We start from the raw sequence: 23,965 nt of genomic DNA on the forward strand, positions 1-23,965 counted from the left end.
TTGTTCTCTGGTACAAGGATTGCAATGTGATAGAACGATGTAGTATATAAAGTGATTGTGTCACTTGTAATAGTAGATAGATAGATAGATAGATAGATAGATAGATAGATAGATAGATAGATCAACTATATCCCAATAGGAATAAGCTGCTCTAGTTAAACATTAGTTATGAAAGCAACAATTATACCTATATCCACCCATTAATGTACAAAAAAATAGCAACTATGAAGTTACCATGTATGCCAACCCTACATGCATGTTTCATCAAGGCAACTTATCTCTAATGTTACCCTGAATCATCAGGGGTTAATGGCAAACAATTACCAATGGGTAAACAATGAAAAGGGAAGGGGGAAAAAAAGGGAAAATGAAGGGTCTAATTTCACTCACTCACGCCAAATTATGCATCAAATGTCTCAAGATAAAACTAACCAGACCTGAAGATACAGATTCATATATAAAAATACACTTATAACCAAGCGCTGTAAATGCTGTAAGTTAAAGAGGACCTTTCACCATATCCGGGCACAGGCAGTTCTATATACTGCCAGAAAGCTGACAGTGCGCTGAATTCAGCGCACTGTCGGCTTTCCCGATCCGTGCCCGGTGTGAAGAGCTTACGGCCCGGTACCGTAGCTCTTCTATGGTCAGAAGGGCGTTTCTGACCATTAGCCAGAGACGTCCTTCTGCCTCGCGGCGCCAATCGCGCTGTGCTGTGGAGCCGGGAGGAACGCCCCCTCCCTCTGCTCACACAGCTTGTCCATAGACGAGCATTATCAGGAGAGGGAGGGGGCGTTCCTCCCGGCTCCACAGCACAGCGCGATTGGCGCCGCGAGGCAGAAGGACGTCTCTGGCTAATGGTCAGAAACGCCCTTCTGACTGTAAAGCGCTACGGTACCGGGACCGATAGCGCTTTACACCGGGCACGGATCGGGAAAGCCGACAGTGCGCTGAATTCAGCGCACTGTCAGCTTTCTGGCAGTATATAACACTGCCTGTGCCCAGATATGGTGAAAGGTCCTCTTTAAGCATGCTGGAGTGCCAGCTAACACTAGGCAAAGCGGAGCAGACCCAACATGATGCGTGACCTGTGTATGAAGCCAAACGAGTGCCGAGAGTGTGCGCAATTTAAATGTATATGCGCATGCGCGACACTTCGGACCCGCAATTCATACTGCGCATGCGCGAGTTCCAATAATGCGCGCATGCCCAGCAAATCACCTGTTGCTGAGACGAATAAGATATATAGCATCAGACCAGTTACGTAAGGACAAACAATGTATCCAAAAAGTATCAGCATCTATGACTTTACAAGAGATACCAAATGTCCCAATTGGAGATATCAATAAATATAGAATCACTTAAAGGGACAATCGATGAGACTAACCCACTGAATCACCAATCTAATAACACCCATATAAGACAGTTTAACAATATGGTGTAATGAAGGATTTTAACAGACAAATGCCAGGACACAACATGGAGACCCAAACAGTGAATCAGTGAACCCAATTAAATAAAAGATGTAAAGCTCAATTTTTCATTTAAACTGTATGGACTAACGGTATTCAACCCAAAAATCCATTTTGTTTCGGCCTGTGTTACAGTCCGATCCCATTTACCTCTACGTACTGAAGGTTTAATAAGGTTTGATCCCTGTAAATTTCAATCAAGACGCGTCACCATTATGTTCAAGACGGACGTGTCGAGCAATGAGAGTATCACGATGATGTGCAATATCCCCCAAATGTTTACCGACATGCCGTCTCAGCTCGTGGATGGTCTTGCTGACATATTCAAGACCACATATGCAGCTGGCCTTGTACACCACCCCCTTTGAGCGGCAATTGATGAATGATCGTATAGAGTAACTTTTACCCGTCACGTTCGATACATAAGATTTGCCGGTCATCAAAAAAGAGCAGGCAATACAGCCGCTGCACCGATAACAACCAGAAATTTGTGGTGGAAGCCAACCATGTTCAGGCTTAGGTTCCACAAAATGGCTAGCAACCACCTTATCTTGAATGTTTCCCCCCTCATCAATCGGTAATTTGAGGTATTGGACCTATGACAGGAGTAATATCCGGATCCATATTAAGGATGTGCCAGTGCCTAGATATGATGTCACGTACTTGACTTGCTGCTCTATCATAGGTAGCTATAAGGCGGATCTGCTTATCCTGTATTGAGGGAGTTTTAGGAGTTAGAAGATGCGTACGATTACTGGATAACGCATTCTGATAGGCCCGACGTAAGATCGAATCAGGGTGTCCTCTAGACAAGAACCTATGCCTCAGATCATTAGCCTGACTCTTAAATTCCGAAAGAGTGGAACAATTACGTCTGAGGCGAAGGTACTGCCCCTTTGGTATACCATGCTTCAAGGCCAGCGGGTGGTGGCTCTCCCACTGCAACAAAGAATTCATAGAGGTGAGTTTATGGTAGACAGTGGTATGTAGTGATACACGCTAAAATTATAGTAATAACTATTATCACTAGAGATGAACATTTACATTGAAATATACATAGCATTTTTATAGGGGGATGGAAAATAAATTTTTTATGTAAAGTCCTATTTAATTTGCATGCACAAAATGGGGTGGCGCATTTCTGCGATTTTGGCGTTTCTTTAACACCCGCCCCTGTAAGTATATACATGTATGGTATGTATGAACTCCTCACATCTTGTAGTTTTTTGGAAAAGTTCATTTTGTTTGCAGAAAGTGATTGCTTTAGCCGCACTTTCGTGGCAAATTTGAATTTGTGTGCAATTTTTGCTTGCAATCTCTGTTTGCTGCAAAGTTGCATGAAGGTGGTTGTATATATGAATTATTAAATTGTGTTTTTATATACGGTATGCTGTGTAATATGAAAAGGTTAGATTTTGGTATCACAGTCACAGTTTGGTAGGTGCAGTACAGATTTTTAACATATTAGTGAATAACAGCAAAATCCTGCCTGTGTTTTTGGGAGTCTGGGCTCTTGTTGTAGTTTATGTTTGCGGTACATATAGTATATATATACATTGTCTACACCTTAAGCTATTATTTTAAATATATTTTGTATATGAATCTGAGATTGAACATGAGTTTTAGGTGCAAATATGTGTTTTAGTGCATTTTTTCAAAAAATGTTTTGCGTTTGTCACAAAGTTGCATGAAGGTGGATGTGGCTATCGATGACCCTTGAAGACATTTGTAAACTTCAGGTTGTCTACTTTCAAAAAATATATAGAGTTTACGAGTTCACTTACTTTTCATGGTGTGTAATCCCTACAATTTATAGGATGATACTTTTTTAACATTTCCAGCTTCAAAGCAGATTTTTGTTCCTTCCAGTTGTGATGATTTTCTGAAGACTCGTGCATGCAGGTGTAGGCCATAGTGATATGAATTAACTCTGCACATGTTGAACTCTTTTTTTCTTTTTAGCTGGTTTGGTGCATATAATTTTTTGTTTGGTTTCCGCTTTTAGCAACTAATATACATTTATTTGCATTTTTTCATAAAACATTCACTTTAAATCAAAACTGCATGAAGGTGCCTGTTCATATACAGTACCAAGTGGCATTCTGACAATGCTGCAGGTGTCTACTTTAAGAAAATATATAGGTATGGGGGGTTGGATGATTTTTTAATGTTGCAATTTAGGTTTGATTTGTCCATCTCAAAACTGTGAAAATTGCTCTGGCTACTGGAGGTGCAAAATTTCCAGAGACCCTTGGCAGTGAAAGGGTTAACTTGTACATATGTAATACTATGATATGGACAAATATACAAATATTTTGATGTGATATAATACTGAGGGATAAACAAATATGTTGATGTGATTTATTTTGATTGTTAATATACCAATAACTCATTGAGCATTTTGATGTACTGAATATATTAATATGTGAATGTGATCCATCACTGCTGAATATTAATGAGCCAGGAACTGGCTACAGAATGCAGGCAATATTGTTAACATGGAAAAGGATATGTTGTTTTGTTTTTTTCATTTGCAACTTTTTTCTTTGTTTCTTTAGTGTTTATTATTGTGTAGATCTGTTGGATACATTTTACCCCGAATCTTACTGTGATAAAAGCCTTGTCTAATCTATCCAAGGCGTCCCATTGCATTACTGAGGTTGAGCGCATCATATCTGAGATTAGAGAGCCTCTGACTTCATTTGCTTATCCCTTTATGTAAAGTCTGTTTAAGGGGTCTAATAAATGCAATTTGAAAAAATTAACATAAAAGAAAGTAAAATAAGTAAAAGTCAAATCACCCTATTTTCCCTAGAATATATATAAAAGTCACAAATTACTGTGAAACACATACACATTAAGTATGTCTACCCAAACTGCCCAGTCTACAAATTTATAAACATTTTTGCAGTTTTTCTTTTTTTTCTTCTTTGCAAAGTTTGGGATTTGTGTTAAAATCTAGAGAAAACTATCCCTGGTATCCCTGGAATCATAGTGAAACATAGAATATAGGTGACATGTCCTTTTGGCTGCACAGTGAACATCGTAAAAACTAAGCCTGCACAAATGCACTTTTTCTCCAATTCCACCCAATTCAGAATTTTTTTTTACAATTTCCCAGTACATTGTACAGAAAAATAAATGGTACCATTTATGAAGAACAATTTGTCCCACAAACAATAAGCCCTTATATGGCTCTGTGACCAGAGAAATAAAAAAGTTATTGGGTTTGGAAGGTGGTGGGTGTTTCATAAATGAAAATTTTAAAATGTCACCGGTGGAAAGGGGTTAATAGTTTTTCAGTTTAAAACTGTAATTTTGCAAAATATTAACATTTTATTTATCATGTTCTTTTTCAGATCATGGGTTATAGGTGCAATTGCTCTTCTTTGCCTTCTGGGGTTGACTTGGGCTTTCGGCCTTATGTATATAAATGAGAGTACAGTCATCATGGCATATTTGTTCACAGTCTTCAATTGTCTTCAAGGAATGTTCATATTCATTTTCCACTGCGTACTTCAAAAGAAGGTAATTGTTAGTCTGTTTCCTTTTTAATATTTTGCCACCATGTAATAATTAAAGGGGTTGTCCAGGATAATTAACTTTTTTATATTAGGAAGGGGTAAAAAACAAACAAACAAAAAAAACCCCACATCTTAATTGTCCCTGTGCTCCGTTGTCTACCAGTGCAGTGTGGTACTGCTGCTCCGGTTCTTCTAGCAGAAATCCACTCGACATGTGGTCTTAGCAAAGGGCATGGAATGCTACAAGAAAACACCAGAGACTGGCTTGGTTCACACATCAGTATGCCATCAGTCTGTTTGAATTCAGTTTGAGACTTTAAAATGGACTGATGCACATACTGATTGTATACTGACACCTTTTTATGCTGATATCCATCCCCTAGAGGACTGATAAGGGGATTAATAGTAGAAAATTGTAAACAGAGTAGAGATAAGGACATTTATTATATGTTTTTAGTCTCAAACTGAATTCAAACGGATGGATGGCATACTGATGTGTGAACCAAGCATAAGAGGATCAGATGGTGCAGGATGAAACCAGAGCAGCAGGGAAAAGTGAGGTTTTTTTTTTTTTTCCTTTCCCCCACATTCCCCGTCTGACATATATATATAAAAAAAAAAGCTTTAAAGAAATTTCTATACATCAATAGTACAATGTATGTACATTGGGAGAAACACTATTTCATTCACTACTATAAGACTTTAGAGTCTGCAGAGGGGAAAACTGCTAATTAATGCAAAATGTATCTGTGATTGGTATTTCTGTCTGCACTATGGATTGAAAACTAACTGCCCATCCTCTGGGCTCAGTAAATAGAGGAGAATCTCTCAGGTCCCAGGTGCAGTGTAGTGACCTGCACTGCTGTCCGGTGTTTAGTTGTAAAATAATTTGTTTAGTTTTATTTTTTTGTTTAGTTTTGTTAGGCTGAAGCGTCACATTAAAGGGGTTGGCCACTTTCAGACCATTATTGAGAGACAAATGTTATGTTTTGTATAATAAAAAGTTGTACAATTTTCCAATATATTTTCTGTATGAATTCCTCACAGTTTTCTACATCTCTGCCTTCTGTCATTCATTCTGTTACTTCTGTGATGCGCACACAGGTGCACAGCTGTACCAGGCAGATGTCTGATTATTGTGCTGTGACTATAACGAGCGGCACCTGTGTCCTCATCACATGACCATGGACCGTAAATCACATGACCATGGACCGTAAATCACATGACCATGGTCAGAGTTTTATCTCCTAGAAGTATCAGAATGAATGACAGCTAGAAATCTCAGCTAGAAATGACAGATCTAGAAATCTTTGAGGAATTGATACAGAAAGTATTTGTCTCTTAATATTGGTCTGAAAGTGGCCAACCCCTTTAAGGAAAAGTTTTTTTGTTTTTTTTTTGTTGTAGATTTTGCAGCTATTTTTCAAGCCAAATCCAGGAGGGAATTTAGCTTAAGAGAAAAGTATAAGCACTGCTTATATGTTAATCATCCTATTGAAGTTACCCTTGTCTTTTGCCTCAAAAAAACAACAGCAAACTCTGCAACATAAAAAGCAGCTTTTCTGTGGCATGGGTGCTTAGCTTAAGGCCAGGGCCATTACAAAAAGCTGCAATTTATATTAGCTGCAAAGTGGATTGGGACCTGGCTAACCCCATCAGCACATTGCAGAAAAAAATTTGTTGAGATTGCAAAATAGCTTGCATTTTTGTAAATTGCAGCATGTCAATTATGCCTATGAAAATGCTGGCGTCTTCCATATACACTGTCTACCAATAAGTATTTGGACACCCATGCAAATGAAGATATCTGAAGGTGTCACGCCTTCCGCCATTAAATTTCGTGTAGGAAACAGCATTGGAATTAGTCGTATGCAAGATGCCACAAAGTGCAGAGTTGTCCGATTTCGAGAAAGGGGTAATTGTCGGGTACCACAGAAATGGCCGATCCTTAAAGGAAATAGCAAGCAAACTGAATTATTCAAAATCGACAGTGGCCTATGTGATTACGAAGTGGAAGGTGAACGGTGATTGTCGGAATATTCCCCAAGTCGACAGACCCCCGAAACTGGGAGATGCTAGAGACCGATGGGTGCTGGCCAGACAAATTTGGAAGAACCGCACCCAACCGATGGCTCACATGGTGCACATCTGCATTTCTTTTTGGAAAGCATCTTTGGGGTCAAAATGATCACTATACCCTTTGACAGGTGCAGGTTTCAAAGTTAAGTCATATCTTGGTACTCACCACTGGATTAGCACCTTAGGAGAAAATGTGTCATGGCACCTGAAAATCATTCTGCCCTCCAAAAGCGTAATGGCGCTCCCTGCCTTTTGTGCTCTGCTGTGTACTAATACAGCAGTTTTCCTCCACATACGGGGTGTTTCCATAGTCAGGAGAAATTGCGTAATGAGTTGTGGTACACATTTTCTCCTTTAACCCTTTGTAAAAATTTGTGGCTAAATCAACATTTTATTGCAAAAAATGTGTTTCATTTTCAATTCTGCTCAATGATAATAAATCTATGAAACAGGTGTTGAATCAAAATGCTCAGTTATAGCCACCCTTTCTGTTCCAAGCTCCGTCAAATATCCATACAACAGTTTATGATCACATATGGGGTATTACCGTGTTAAGAAATTGTGTAACAAACTGTGGGGTGCTTTTTTTCCTTTTACCTTTTGTGAAAATGAGAAATGTGGGTCTAATATGACATTTTATTGGGAAAAAAGTAATTTTTAAATTTTCACATCCCATTGGTAGTAAATTTGGTAAAACAGCTTTAAAATGCTGACAATCCTCTGGATAAAATTCTTGAGGTGTCTTGTTTCCAAAATGAGGTCATTTATTGGGGCTTTCCACTGTGCTGGTACCTCAGGGATTCTGCCAATGTGACATGGCCCCTGAAACTAATTCCAGCAGAATCTGACCTCTGAAAAGCTCAATGGTTCTCCTTTCCTGCTGTGTTCCAATTGTCAGGGTCTGTGGTTTCTAGGTGGGGTGCCATAGACACAAAAGTCCAGATTCTTTAGTCCAAAAACAAAGGTAGAGTTTATTTTCACTCAAAAAGGTAGTGCAGCAACAAAAGGAAACAATACAAAAATAAATACCTGCCTGTCTAGGCTCTAACTACACATAGAATAGGTTACCTCACCTAGAATAACAGAAATCCAAAAAGCCAGTTGAATTACTCAGGACACAGCTCCAAAAATATGACCTCTTTCTTTGGCTCTCCAGCCAAACTCTGCCCCCAGTCTGCTGCTGGAGCTGACTTCTTAAGACTCCTTGACAAGAAGACTCTCAACAGTTGAGTCGCTGCAGGAACATCCCCAAAGTGTGGACTGGAGGGGGGGTGGAATGACAGGTCCCACTACCAACCTACCTGCCATTCCTAAAAATCCAGCCCAGTAAACGGAACTCTGAAATAACCCTCAGCAGACAATAGTTATCTGCTGAGAAATGTTCTTTCTGGAGTTTTCTCATCTCACCCACCTTAGTAGTCTGGGTGAGATGTACACCCCCTCCATTATCTGACCAACCATTGGCTTACACAATACAGAAATTTTTATCCAAATGTGGGTCATTTCTATAGTCAAGAGAAATTGATTAACAAATTGTGGGGTACATTTTTCCTTTAACCCCTTGTAAAAATTAAACATTTTGTGTTAAAGCTACATTTCGTAGATAAGAATGTAATTTTCCATTATTATGGGCCAATTCTGTGAAAGACCTGTAAGGTCAAAGTACTCACTATACCCCTTTATAACTTCCATGAGGGGTTTCCAGTGTACCAGTACTTATGGGGTACTGTTGTGTTCAGGAGAAAACACCAGGTTGAGAAAACCCATGTTGAAGATAAAAAATTGGGGGCTAAAGCGACAATTGATTGAAAAAAAGGTAATTTTTCATTTCCACATCCCTATGGTAATAAGTTCAGTGAAAAACCTGAAGGGTGAATATACTCACTATACCACTTGATAAATTCCTTGAGCGGTACGAAGGATGGCGTCACTTTCTAGAGGTTTATGCTGTTTTGGTACCCCAAGGGCTCTGTAAATGCGACATGGTGCCTGAAACAGAACACAGCAAATTTTATGGGATGTATTTTCTCCTTTAACCCCTTGTGAATGTGTAAACACTAGGGCTAAATGAACATATTTGTAAAATAAACTGAAACGTGTAAATTGTACCTCTGTTTTGTCATAATTCCTGTTAAATGCTTACAGTGTTAAAATACTTGAAATATGTTGTTATGGTTTATTTATGGGGTGCATGTTTTGAAAATGGGGTGATTTATAGGGGTTTCTAATACAGGGGTCTTTCAAAACCTTCATAACTGGATTAGTCCCTTTCTCTTGGAAATGTATATAATATATACTGCTCAAAAAAAATAAAGGGAACACTCAAATAACACATCCTAGATCTGAATGTATGAAATATTGTCATTGAATACTTTGTTATGTACAAAGTTGAATGTGATGACAACAAAATGACACAAAATCATCAATGGAAATCAAATTTATTAACCAATGGAGGACTGGATTTGGAGTCCCCCCAAAAAAATATTAAAGTGGAACAACACACTACAGGCTGATCCAACTTTGATGTAATTTCCTTAAAAAAAGTCAAAATGAGGCTCAGTAGTGTGTGTGGCCTCCATGTGCCTATGCGTGCCTGTACCTACAACACCTGGGCATGCTCCTGATGAGGTTGCGGACGGTCTCCTGAGGGATTTCCTCCCAGACCTGGACTAAAGCATCTGCCAACTCCTGGACAGTCTGTGGTGCAACGTGACGTTGGTGGATGGAGCGAGACATGATGTCCCAGATGTTCTCAATCGGATTCAGGTCTGGGGAACAGACGTACCAGTCCATAGCTTCAATGCCTTCATCTTGCAGGAACTGCTGACACACTCCAGCCACATGAGGTCTGGCATTGTCCTGCATTAGGAGGAACCCAGGGCCAACCTCACCAGCATATGGTCTCACAAGGGGTCTGAGGTTCTCATCTCAGTACCTAATGGTAGTCAGGCTACTTCTGGCCCTCCACATGGAGGGCTGTGCGGCCCTCCAAAGAAATGCCACTCCACATCATTTATGACCTACTGCCAAACCGGTCATGCTGAAGGATGTTGCAGGCAGCAGATCACTCTCCACATTGTCTCCAGACTCTGTCATGTCTGTCGCATGTGCTCAGTGTGAACCTTCTTACATCTGTGAAGAGCACAGGGTGCCAGTGGCGAAGTTGCCAATACTAGTGTTCTGTGGCAAATGCTAAGCGTCCTGCAACCCCCATCTGTGGATGTCGGGCCCTCATACCATCCTCATGGAGTCGGTTGCTAACCGTTTATGCAGACACATGCACAATTGTGACCTGCTGGAGGTCATTTTGCAGGGCTCTGGCAGTGCTCCTCCTGTTCGTCCTTGCACAAAGGCAGAGGTAGCGGTCCTGCTGCTGGGTTGTTCACCTCCTACGGCCCCCTCCACATTTCCTGATAGCGCTTCCAGCATGTCACATTGCACCACAGACTGTCCAGGAGTTGTCAGTCCAGGTCTGGGAGGAGATCCCTCAGGAGACCATCTTCAATCTCATCAGGAGCATGCCCAGGTGTTGTAGGGAGGTCATACAGGCAAGTGGAGGCCACACACACTACTGAGCCTCATTTTGACATGTTTTAAGGACATTACATCAAAGTTGGATCAGCCTGTAATGTGTTTTTCCACATTAATTTTGGGGGTAACTCCAAATCCAGGCCTCAATTGGTTAATAACTTTGATTTCCATTGATGATTTTTGTTGTCATCACATTCAACTTTGTATAGAACAAAGTATTCAATGAGAATATTTCATTCATTCAGATGTAGGATGTGTTATTTGAGTGTTCCGTTTATTTTTGAGCAGTGTATATATGTTCTATTGTTAAACTAGTTTGTATTGTTATAAATGCCATATGATATCTAGAAACTGGTATTAATCATTCCTGTTTACAATAATAATAGGTGCGAAAAGAATATGGCAAATGTTTACGAAGCCATTGCTGTAGTGGAAAAAGTATGGAAAACTCACTTGGTTCAGCCAAGACATCAAATTCTCAAACACCTGGAAGATATTCATCTGGAACACAGGTAAATAATAGTATTTGGTAAACTTATCCTATATTGAACCAAATATTGAAAACACAGTAGAAAAAATATATTGAAAGTTTGGAAAAATTTGAAGTTTTAAAACTTTTAATTTCCAGTCTAATAATACTATGCTAATTAGTTAATAATTAACACTTACTAGTTTGCTTTATGTTGGCATGATTTTACCAATATTACAAATTTCATAGAGGTGCACTCGGCAGAGCAGGTCCTACTGTGCCAGGACCTTATCTATTGTACAATAAGATTCTGATACTCATGGTTTTAATAACCTTCAAAAGTAGATGAAGCATTTCATCTGGAATCATTGTAGCCTTCTCTGTTTTATCCAAAGGGGGTCTCATGGAGGTATGGGGGTCCCAAATTTATATCATCATGCTGCTATTACTTTAGGTCAAATTAAATTCTGGTTCACATATTCTTCCCATGTTCCTTTGCAGTGGAGCAACTATGGCTATAAGTCTCCACACACCTGAGAAGGTGGTCTCTCCCTAAGGATAGACGTTATCCCCATAATCTGGTCTCACAGCCTCTCACTTAAACCAAATCAATTCTCTCTAGGCTGCGCTGATGAAGTCCAAAGAGACAAAAATGGTGCCGTCCGTAGCTGAGAAATTGATTTGGTTATAACGTCGCATCATGTAGCAAAGGCTTCTGGGAAGTCGGGCATGTTGTTCAGGGTTGCTTGCTATAGAGGGCAGCAAACAGAGGCACTGTCTCCCTATTTACATCTTGGGAGACAGATTAGCATATTCTTCCCAGGTTCACATCTAATCATGTGAGATCATCACAAAGTGTGGCCTAATATGGAGTCACATCTAACACAGGTAAAGAGCTGGGAGGACATTTTGCTATTCTTAGAGAGCAATGCACAAATGTTATCTTCCACTGAGCCAGCAGTTTTAGCTACCATGGAGGTTTGGTGTATGATTTCCTCTATTAGGGATAAGTCCATCCCTACGGTCTTTAAATACACCAATCACGGTGCCTCAGCACAAGATTCCTTATCTGTACCATGAAGTTTGGAGCAGATGTGGAGTCTGGCTCATATCTATATTTATCTAAATGAGGCCATAGCACCTTTTGACATGCTCTGGGGGGAAATATAATTTGCCCATAACAGAAGAGTTCACATACACTAGAATGGTTTTGTACCAGAGTGAACATCCCCCATGGCAGCTCCTTATACCGCAGTCTGCAGCAGATATAATACATCCATCTGCCCTTCAGGTGGCCACTAAAACCAAAACTCTATATGAGAACCTAAATCTAAATTGTATCTTTCAGAAAACTACAGAAATGTTGTACTGGGAGGAGGACTTGGGTTGCTGGCTTGAGTTAAACCACTGGCCAGCAGCAGTTGAGTTGGCAAAAAGATCCACTGCATATGCCTAACACTGGGAACAGTATAGTAAATTGCTCTTACGATGCTACTTCCCTCCCCTTCGTCTGGCCAAATTCTTTCCCAATTTTTCCTCTCATTGCTGGACCACTGTGGCAAAATAAGTTCACTATATCATATCTTTTGGTATTGGTTTTAGTATTTGGCTGGTAATCTGGCCTTTCTGGATTTCAGGGTTCTCATTAATAAATAAGCTGTGCTATGATGTTGTTAGTCACATGAGTGCGATGACCTTGGCATCCATCTTGGTTGGCATCCATCAAGTCCTGCAAAAAATAGCACTGATATTTGTTAAGTCTTGGGGGCTGCCTGCTTGCTGATTGCACGCAGTTGGAAATCCAACATCCCCCTCACTGTCAGATTTCTACAGTAATAACAAATTCTCAATTCGAACAGATCTACGCCAGCAGTAAAGGCAGCCTGGAGCGGTCCAGGGTATTTGGGAGAATTGGATTGCAGTATTTCCTTTTCCGGTCGCCCACTAATCGTATTGATGTATTTGTAGTACTGCTGTATTTGTAATGTGCTATAGTCGGTTGGTACCAGTTGCTTCTGACTAGACCTCTCTCTGCGGTTTTACATAGTAGATTTACTCTTATCGCACCTTTTTTTAGCTAGGCCTATATTCTACTTAACTTAATTCTCTCATCCTCACCCTCCCACCCTTCATGGTTTCTGCCATTGTAACAGCTTTACTGCTAGCTTGTATTTCTTTGAGAATCTTATGAATATATTAGGGTTGTTGAATGATGGATTACATTATGTCATATCTAGTCTTCTACTAATGTCACAATTTATTGTTACCATTCACTTGCTATTAAGGTGGGTTGTTTACTGCCATGATAGAAATTCCTGTATTATTTCCTTATGTCTCCTTGTTTAAAATTCAATAAACTCAAATTGAAATAAATTGCATACATACTTACCCTATATGTCAACATATCCTCAAGTAGTTGTTGGTTTATTCTCCTCTATTTATTTCATTTACTTTAAAATTGTCTGTACCATACAATGCAAATTGCATGTGTCTCCGGTGGTGGCGGTACAAGGTGTACTGAATTTCTGCATATAGTCTTTAATAATTATATATTAAGCTATCATTTCTAGTTTTTACTGGTTTGGCGGAGAAAAGCTGTTATCATGTCTTCCATGCATCGCACACAGAAAATAGAAGGGACACAGGCTGTGAACAGTAACTGTGGACGTTTGAGACTGCAGCTCCGTTACACAGAGACTTCCAAGTCCCTCACACCCTTTTCTTTGCCAGGGAAAGATAGGCAAGTTCAGAAGAGAGAATGGAGGAGGCCACCCTGACACCCCAAGACAAGGCAAACAAGGAGACTCTCTTGCAGAGCTTTTTGAAGAAGAAAAGCACCCAGTCCCTGCCTGGTGTTAACAAGACACCACTTGACTCCCTGCTTGAGCAAGAAACCAGAGAGGTGTCAGACATAGGTGTCAGAGGTGTCAGACAGTGTGGCAGATAACGAACACTCAGATTGTGACTTAAACACCATCTCTAAGGAACCCTCCTACAACTATGGTGGCACTGTGAAGTTATTCAACCTTTCTGGCACATGATTCAGACTCAAATCCATGGAGTTGTAAATCCCAACAAAATACTGACACATGATTTAGTAATCTCACCAAGGCAAACTCCACATCTCAGACCTTTCAATCACAGCAGCAAAATCAGTCATCCCATTACACTGGGTACAGAAAAAGCCAAAATATAACTGAATGGAAAGAAAAAAGTAAACCAAATTGCCTAATTTGAAGAAATGGATAATTGGATAACCAGAAACCATGATTCCTTTTTCAATCTATGGGACCCATGACTCAGAGACCAAAACACGGTTGTTTAATTCCCTGCAGTGCAGCACAGTTAACACAATTGGCCTTGTCTTCTTGTGTAATCATATTCGTGTTGTGAGGCAGCTTAACTTATATCATACTAGCCTCTGCCCACGGCTTAGTCTGTGTGTTCTTGGCGTCGATGATCTGCCTATATTCAGTAAATTGCTGTCGTCAATGTTCTGCCTGCTTCGGCATTTCAGCAACTCACAAACTGTCCTGCTGCTGAACTTGTTATTCGCACCGTGACTGTGGTTGTTCCAGCATATCAGTAGCTGGCTGAGACACAATATAATGAGCGTGTTGTTGGCATCAATGATCCGCCTGCTCCGGTGTTTTTGCAGCTGTCAATTTATCCTGCCGCTGAACTCATTCCTCATGCCATGCTCATGATTGTTCCTTGCTCTCAGCAGCTCGCTGAGCATGTTGTTGGCATCAATGATCCGCCTACTCCAGTGTATCAGCAGCTCTCAAGCTGGCCTGCCACTGAACTTGTTCCTCGCACCGTGCCTGTGATTGTTCCGACATCTCAGCAGCTCGCTGGGATGCCATATAGTGATTGTATGAATGTGTGTTGCTGGCGTTGATGATCCGCCTGCTCCGGTGTTTCAGTTGCTCTAAGAGCTGTTTAACGCCTAGCTTGCTCAATCCTCCTCAGTTCCGCTTGAGGAGAACCCTGTTGAATACTGGGTATCTTCATAGCTCTCATTGTTTTAGAATTTTGCGACAATTTAGATTTTCTTTTTACCGGCATGTTTAAAATTGGCAAACTGACAATTTGGATTAAAGAGGTTTTCTCATATCAGTGTCTCAGCACTGAAGCAGATCAGATAACATGCAAATGCCTTTTACAATGGACTCAGTGTTATCTGTGTGTTTACATAGAGAGATAACAGTCCAGGCTTTATCAGCAAACTGCAATTAGCTGAGCTGGCAAGAGCAGTGTAATATAGTATGTGAACATAAATTCATAACAGTCGTGAAGCCATGTCATTTACCGGGATAAAAAGCCTATGTTACCAACTATGTTCCAAATTTGATCCAACTCCGTTCAGCTATTTTTGTGTGATTCCAAACATACAAACTTTCACATTTATAATATTAGTAGGATGTAGTCTCTACATAATGACTTCAGCCCAAATTAATCTTTGGTAAGGGACACATCTTAGTAGAGAAAATTCTACAATGCCTTTCAATAAAATTTAGATTTTGGTAACATTCTAGGCCAAACAAACCCCTGGATTTTTACCCTACTCCCCACATCCACTTTTTTTTTCTTTGTCCACTTCCATTTTTCTATATGCTCTAACCAGAGCCAACTTTGTGGACTGTATCTATGTTTCTGCTCATATCAGAACACTGTTATTCATGTGTAATATTTGTTATTTGTTTCAACTCTGTATGTATCTTACCTACATTTGTTTACAAGTGTTTATATGTAAATGTATAATACACACCTGTTGTAATAATAAAAATAGACTTTACAAAAAATAAACTACAAGAGAATCCACTTTCAAACTTTCTGTCACCCAAAGAGAATGAGCTTGGTATGGAGGAGATACAGTATATAGAGAAGTATTGAGCAGTATTGATGTGTATAAAATGCTTGAGGTGAGACAGAAACTGTTTAGTTCCAGCAGCCTCTGACTCTCCCTTCTTAGGGTGCATTCACACTACTGATACACTGCCTGATTCTGAACGTTAAAACACGTTCAGAATCAGCGCGTATAAAGCAGTTCCCATTCATTTCAATGGGAGCCGGCATACGAGCGCTCCCCATTGAAATGAATGGGCTGCTTTTTTCACTACGAGCACTCCCATTGAAGTTAATGGGAAGTGCTCGCGTGTACGGCTAGTTCTGCTCAGTCCGAGCTGTACACGCAAGCGCTTCCCTTTCACTTCAATGGAAGCGCTCGTAGTGAAAAAAGCAGCCCATTCATTTCAATGGGGAGCGCTCGTATGTCGGCTCCCATTGAAATGAATGGGAACTGATTTATACGCGCTGATTCTGAACGTGTTTTAACGTTCAGAATCAGGCAGCGTATCAGTAGTGTGAATGCACCCTTACTCAGTTCTTGCTCATTCCCTGCCCTGCCCTCCATAGAGTTCTATGTAAGCTTATACCACTGTGACAGCAGCTACAGCAGTTCAAAAGAGATTTCAGAGTAGGGGAGGGGAGAGGAAAGAAAAGTGCCTGATACATGGAGAAATTTTCTGTGCTGGTGACTCTTACTGGCTGTCCTACACAGTAGCAAGATTCACAAAAGGATGCTGGCAGTGAATGTATTACTGAGCATGTTTGGTCACCTACTCTCAGCAAATAAGGTGTTCAAAATACCAACAGTGGGTGTTATAACAAGTATGTAGCAACAACATTCACTCAGGAGTATTTTACTGATATAAATTGAAAAATTCAGTTTTGTTTAATTTGACAGAGAAATGTATTTAATCATATTTGCATGGTTAGTAAAGTTGAATAAAGACACATGTCCATCAAGTTCAAGCAGAGGGTGGGAAAGGGTATGAAATTTATAGATGAGCGAACACCATTCGATCGAATAGGTATTCGATCGAATATCAGGCCGTTCAAGGTATTCATTCTCAATCGAATACCACGCAGCAAACGCAATAAAAATTCATATCCCCTGACACCTTCCCTGATGTGTTTGTTGCACCAATAACTGTGCAGGGGAGGTGGGACAGGAACTACGGCAATGAAGGCAGTGAAAAAAATTGAAAACACCCATTGGCTGCCGAAAACATATGACCTCCCATTCATAAGAATGGCCGCCGCCATATTCGTGTCATTTCTCGGTGAGAGATAGGGAGAGAGACATATCTGCTGAGGGCTAGATAGGCAATAGCTTCCAATAGGCTATATTTTGAAAACCAGCTTTTATTAGGGGTGTCCCCACACAAAATAGCAGGAATCCACAGCAGTTACTTCTTGCTATATACGTGCAACCCAGCTTTTCTTTGGTGTGTGTGTCCCACCACAAATTTGCAGGAATACAGAGCAGTTACCTCCTGCTATATATGTGCAAAACAGCATTTCTTTGGTGTGTCCCCCCCCCCACAAATTTGCAGGAATACAGAGCAGTTACCTCCTGCTTTATACGTGCAAACCAGCTGTTATTAGGGGTGTCCCCCACAAAATAGCAGGAATCCACAGCAGATACTTCTTGTTATATACGTGCAAACCAGCTTTTCTTTGGGGTGTGCCCCCCTACCTACAAATTTGCTGGAATACAGAGCAGTTACCTCCTGCTATATACATGCAAACCAGCTTTTATTAGGGGTGTCCCCCACAAAATAGCAGGAATCCACAGCAGTTACTTCTTGCTATATACGTGCAACCCAGCTTTTCTTTGGGGTGTCCCCCCACCACAAATTTGCAGGAATACAGAGCAGTTACCTCCTGCTATATATGTGCAAAACAGGATTTATGTGGGGTGTCCCCCCCCCCACAAATTTGCAGGAATACAGAGCAGTTACCTCCTGCTATATACGTGCAAACCAGCTTTTCTTTGGGGTGTCCCCCCCCCCCACAAATTTGCAGGAATACAGAGCAGTTACCTCCTGCTCTATACGTGCAAACCAGCTTTTATTAGGGGTGTCCCCCACAAAATAGCAGGAATCCACAGCAGATACTTCTTGTTATATACGTGCAAACCAGCTTTTCTTTGGGGTGTGCCCCCCCCCCAAAATTTGCTGGAATACAGAGCAGTTACCTCCTGCTATATACATGCAAACCAGCTTTTCTTTGGGGTGTCCCCCCCACAAATTTGCAGGAATACAGAGCAGTTACCTTCTGCTCTATACGTGCAAACCAGCTTTTATTAGGGGTGTCCCCTACAAAATAGCAGGAATCCACAACAGTTACTTCTTGCTATATACGTGCAAACCAGCTTTTCTTTGGGGTGTCCCCCCATAAAATAGCAGGAATCCACAGAAGTTACTTCTTGCTATATACGTGCAAACCAGCTTTATTCAGGGGTGTATAGACCATAAAAAGTACATTACTGTACATCAAAAAATGCGTAAGGCTAGCGCACGGGGACGAGGACGGGGGCATGGAAATGCAGATGTGGAGCAAGGTTGTGCTCAACCAACAGCATCTACTGTGCCTACTGCTCTGCGGCAGCAAGCATTGCGCTTCCCCAGAGTCTCCGACTTGATGGCCACATTAAGTAGGGTGCAGGGTACAACCCTAACCAGGCCTGAGCACCAGGAAGAGGTGTTACAATGGATGGCGGACAATGATTCCAGCACATTCTCCACCAGCCAGTCAGACTCTACCTCAACTCCTCCTCCTGCCTGACAGTCTGGTCCTACTTGCTCACAACATGCCCAATCTTCCCAGCAAACTAATCCCACCTTTCTCACCTCCCAGGAGCTGTTTTTGGGTCCATTCACTGTCCCTCTCTCTGTCCCACTACGTCCTGAATCACCAGAGGTAACAGATGAATTGCTGTGTCCTGATGCACAAACACTGGAGCATCCGTTATCTCCTGTTGTTCCTGTTGACCAGCAATTGGCCCTTAGTGACGATGATGACAAGACACAGTTGCCATCAGGGCAGCCTGTTGCCATTGTTGGTGTGCAAGAGGAGGAGGAATTAGAAGAGGAGATGGTGGCCGACGAAGACATTGACCCGACCTGGACAGGGGGGATGTCAAGCGGGGAGAGCAGTGTAGATGTGGAGGGAAGTGCAGCACCAAAGAAGGTGGCTAGAGGCAGAGGCATGTCCAGAGGCAGAGGACAGCCGCTTCACCAAACCCAGGTCACAGCCAGCAGGGCCGAAAATGTTCCCTCTTGTAACCAGCCTAGAAAAACTCCCACATCAAGGCCACGTCTTCAGTGGTGTGGAATTTTTTTTAATGTATGTGTGGCGGACAAATATAGTGCGGTTTGCACACTCTGCAACTCCAAACTGAGCAGGGGCTCTGAAAAGAGAAACCTTACGACCAGTCCAGACCAGCAGCCAGGAAACCTCCACATCTGCCTCCACCACTTCTCCCTCAGCCTCCCCTTTTCCTGCCTCAGCTCCTTCTCCTGCCTTAGCTCCTTCTCCTGTACCATCATGCTCCTCTTCACAGCAACCCACCATCTCTCAGACTTTTGAGCGCAGGCAAAAATACAGCACTACCCACCCCCATGCACAAGCCTTAAACAGGCACATCTCCAAACTCCTGGCCTAGGAGATGTTGCCGTTCCGGTTTGTGGAAATGTAGAGGTAATGTAGAGTCCGATATTAGAGGACCATTACCGGTAGTAGTGGTTGCAGCCAATTTTCCACCTTTGTGGTCCTCTAAATAAAAGTTACCCCCAGGACTTGATGCCAAAATGTTTTCAATTTCACAATCAAAATCAATTTCAATGTTTGGGTCCTCACTCCAATCCACTTCATCAATCCCACACAATGAGAGTGATGGTCTTGGAACCACCGTTTTAGGGGCTAACAATTTTAAAGGGGCTAACACTCTGCTGCTGCAAGGCTGGACTCACCCAAAGGGCCAACAAATCTCTGCTGGTTAAATGCTCAACTCACCCAAAGGGCCAAAAACTCTGCTGGTGCAAGGCGCAACTCACTTAAAGGGCCTAATATTTCGCTGGTTCAAGGCTGAACTAACTTAAAGGGCCTAAAACTATGCTGGTAAAAGGCTCAAGTCACCTCAAGGGCCTCAATCTCTACTGGTAGCTCAGCTTAAGGGCCTCTAACTTAATTTGGAAGGGCTCACGTGAAGGGCCAGAAAAGTAATTTTTGAAGGTCTTACCACATCACACACATAAACAATGACAGTTCAGGGTGGGTGCTGTTGGATTTCCCATTGCCTATGCCATCTGTGGTTGTCATGGGCAACGTGATTTAAAGGGGTGCATGCTAATGTTTCTTTAGCTTTAAATTTGTGTTTCTGTCCATACTATTGTGGAGGAAAGAAGGTTTCCAAGTATTTTTCCACTTTCCATATTGAGTTTGGAGTGTCTAGTTGATAGGTTGTGATAGTGGGCTAATCCTGGGACTTGGGCATGTTAGATGCACCCAGGTATGCTTCCCCTGCTGTCCCAGTTGGATTCTAGAGGTGTTGGCATCATTTCCTGGGGTGTAATTGTGGACTTGGTGACTCTCCTTAGTCGAATTTGGGTTTCCCCTGAAACGAGCATTTTTCCCCATAGACTATAATGGGATTCGATATTCAGTTGAATAGCTGAATATTGAGGGGCTACTCGAAAAGAATATCGAATATTTCACTACTCACTCATCTCTAATGCCTACGTATTCTATACAATGCCTAAGCATTATATAGAATGCCTGCTTTTCATACATTGCCGGTAACACATAAAGTCTCTACCAAGTGTTAATCATCCCATAGATTGTAAGCCTTCGCGGGCAGGGCCCTCTACCCCACTGTGCCAGTCTGTCATTGTTAGTATTATATCTACCTGTATATTTTGTGTATTGTATGTAAACCCCCAAATGTAAAGCACCATGGAATTAATGGTGCTATATAAATAAACAACAACAACAACAATAATAATAATAATAATAATAATAATAATAATAATAATAATAATTTATACACTCTGGGTTAAGAGACCATCACACCATCTACAAGATATTGGAATATGTATGCATCTTTGCCCATACTGATTATCAGATGCATATGGATCATCCAACTACACACACACACACACACACACACTAACGTAGAAGTGTTTTTGTTTGTTTGTTTTTTGAGCATGCAGTTCTAGTATATCTGTTCCACATTTTTTGCTATCCATTGATATCTGGATACAAAATTTCTCCCCATTACCAGTTATTGCAAGTTTACGTTTATACTTATTTATTCAGAGTTCCCTTAGGGGGCGTTCACACTACCGTCGGTGTCCGACAGCTAGTGTCCGTTGCTAATGTCCGTTCAAAATCTTGCGCGGACATTAGCATCGGACACTAGCTGTGTCCGTAACATTTTGCATTGATTTAAATGGAGATCGGGTGCGTTCTTTTACAGTCCGTGCCTGTCCTTAACTATCCATTCCCAAAGATGTCCGACTTTTCAAGCGGACAGCAAAACCCGACATGTAGGTTTTTTTCTGTCCGCTTAAAAAGTTGGATATCTTTGGGAACGGACAGTTAAGGACAGGCACAGACTGTAAAAGAACGCACCCGACCTCCATTTAAATCAATGCAAAATGTCACAGACACAGCTAGTGTCCGCTGCTAATGTCCGCACAAGATTTTGAATGGACATTAACAGCGGACACTAGCTGTTGGACACCGACGGTAGTGTGAACGCTCCCTTAGTTTTTACCATATACTTAAATAAAGGTTAAGTTTTAGTTTATCTGATCACTTTCTCCTTTTTCAGTGAAAATAAAACATGCTGTGCTTGCATGTAATGTTCTGTTTATTTTTCCTACAAAATACATGTGAACATAAATTCAGATCTCTTGGCAGCACTTGAAAAGAAGGGTTTACATATTTGTATAATACTAAAACCACATACTGTAAGTGAAAGAGATGTCCACTGCACATACCTCATTGAAACTGTATGCAGCAAAAACCAGCCAGCTTTGTCAAGGTCTTAGGGGGCGTTCACACTACTGTTAGTAACCGTCAGTGGTGTCTGTAACAAGATTTGTCTCTCATGCAGCTAACAGCTACTGTAGATTGTGGGCCAGATGAGTTGAGACCATGTAACCCAGACTCCAGTTCATGGATGTCAACTGGTAACGGTTCACTTGTCAGTAGAAGCTCTTGGAGGACCATGCAAGCTTTCACAACATCATCCACAGATTCTGGCTTCAACTGGATAGCAATGGTAAAAATGTGCCATTTTGAAGTGAGGATCTCGAACGCACACTCCATAATTCGCCAGGTGCTTGACAGTCTGTGGTTGTAGATTATTTTCTGGTAGTTGAGTCTGTGGATGGAGTAAGGTTTCACGAGTTTTCACATTTGGAAGGCCTCATCACCAACAACCACACATGGCATAGGAGGTCCATCTGTTCCAGGAAATGGCTTTCGTGCTGGCAATCAAAAATTTGCTGAATAGATTCTCCGACCCATGTCAGATTCCTTGAAGAATCTGGAGTCATTGATACACTCATGTGCCCCAATGCCAAAAAAATGATAATGGCCATCAGAACAATGGAAAACTACAGTACTTTTTGTTGTTGAAAAACAGGGAGCCACTCCTTGCAGGTTTCTGGATATATATGTCCTTTCCATCGACTGCTCCTACACAATTTGGAAAACCTGTCACCTCCCAGAACTTTTCTGCAATGTCATACAGAATCTGTCAATCTGTAGTTGGAAGTGGGCTAAATTCTCTACTCATCAAATCCCACAGGGCCTGGCAAGTATCCCGAATGATGTAGAAAATGGTTGACTTTTCAAGACGGAACAGGAAGTACATGGAGGAAAAGCTGTCATCTGTTGCCAGAGATGGACATATATATATATATATATATATATATATATATATATATATATATATATATATTAGAGATAAGCGAACACCGTTTGATCAAATACAGATTTGATCGAATATCAGGCCGTTCAGGATATTCGATTCCAATCGAATACAAGGCTGCAAACGCAGTAAAAATTTGTATCCCCTCCCACCTTCCCTGGCACGTTTTTTGCACCAATAATGGCGCAGGGGAGGTGGGACAGGAACTACAACAACGGAGGCAGTGAAAAAAAATCGAAAAAGTAATTGGCTGGCTAATTCAGGTGACCTCCAATTTAGACGAATGGTGGATTTAACATTCGACTAATTTGGGACTGTGAACTATGTGACTGTGAGACAGGGACAGATCTACAGGCAGGGTTAGCTAGGGATTACCTTTATTTATGAGGGAATGTTACTCACCTTGGGGCTCCATCTCAGGATCCCTGTCAGCTTGCGATATGCGCGAGCTGATTTTTTCCCATAGGAATGCTTTGACCAGGGTTGATTGGTCGAATGCCATACAGAAATACGGCATTCGGCCAATCAACGCTAGTCATTGCATTTCTATGCCGAGATGAAGCAGAGCTGAACCTGCTACACACTCTACCGATGCTACATTGGACACTGCTACATCGGCCAGCACTTAGGGTTGAGCCGATCTTGACATTTCAGGATCGTTTTTAAAACCCAATTTCCGATCATTCGGAAATTGGATTTTAAAAAGATCCTATTCACTACACAACATGTAGTCGAAAAATTGTTGGACCCCACGCTGTGTAGTGATTAACCCCCCCCACCGTTTTCCACTTACCTACATAGCTGCAGCTCCCAGCTCCTCTTCTTGGTCCGGTCCTCTGTCCACATGTCTTCAGAGCGCCCTGCCCCCGCCTCCCGAGACTAGTATTATGGAGAAGGCGGGGCTTAGGAGAGTGTGGGTGGGTACTGGAAGGGGAGACATGAGCGATGCATGGCGGGGTCCTCTGTCCTCTTCAGAGTGCCCTGAGCCCCACCTCCCTAGACTAGTATTGTAGAGATGCAGGGAGTAGGCGGGTCTTAGCGCGGCCGGAGAGTGTTGGCGGGGAGACATGAGTGCATCACTCACGTCTCCCCTCCCAGT

The 23,965-nt window shown here is 41.6% G+C and overlaps 1 protein-coding gene across 1 annotated transcript in view; it reads left to right on the forward strand.

The window, feature by feature from the left end:
- Positions 1 to 23,965, forward strand: part of ADGRL3 (adhesion G protein-coupled receptor L3) — an 877,296-nt gene that overhangs the window by 687,490 nt on the left and 165,841 nt on the right. The window contains exons 21-22 of the mRNA XM_075282777.1: positions 4,832 to 5,000; positions 10,993 to 11,118. Of these exons, the coding sequence (XP_075138878.1) occupies positions 4,832 to 5,000; positions 10,993 to 11,118 (295 nt within the window). The remainder of the gene's footprint in view (positions 1 to 4,831; positions 5,001 to 10,992; positions 11,119 to 23,965) is intronic.

The sequence above is a fragment of the Leptodactylus fuscus genome, chromosome 1, assembly GCF_031893055.1.
Source record: "Leptodactylus fuscus isolate aLepFus1 chromosome 1, aLepFus1.hap2, whole genome shotgun sequence".
Taxonomy (NCBI): Eukaryota; Metazoa; Chordata; class Amphibia; order Anura; family Leptodactylidae; genus Leptodactylus; species Leptodactylus fuscus.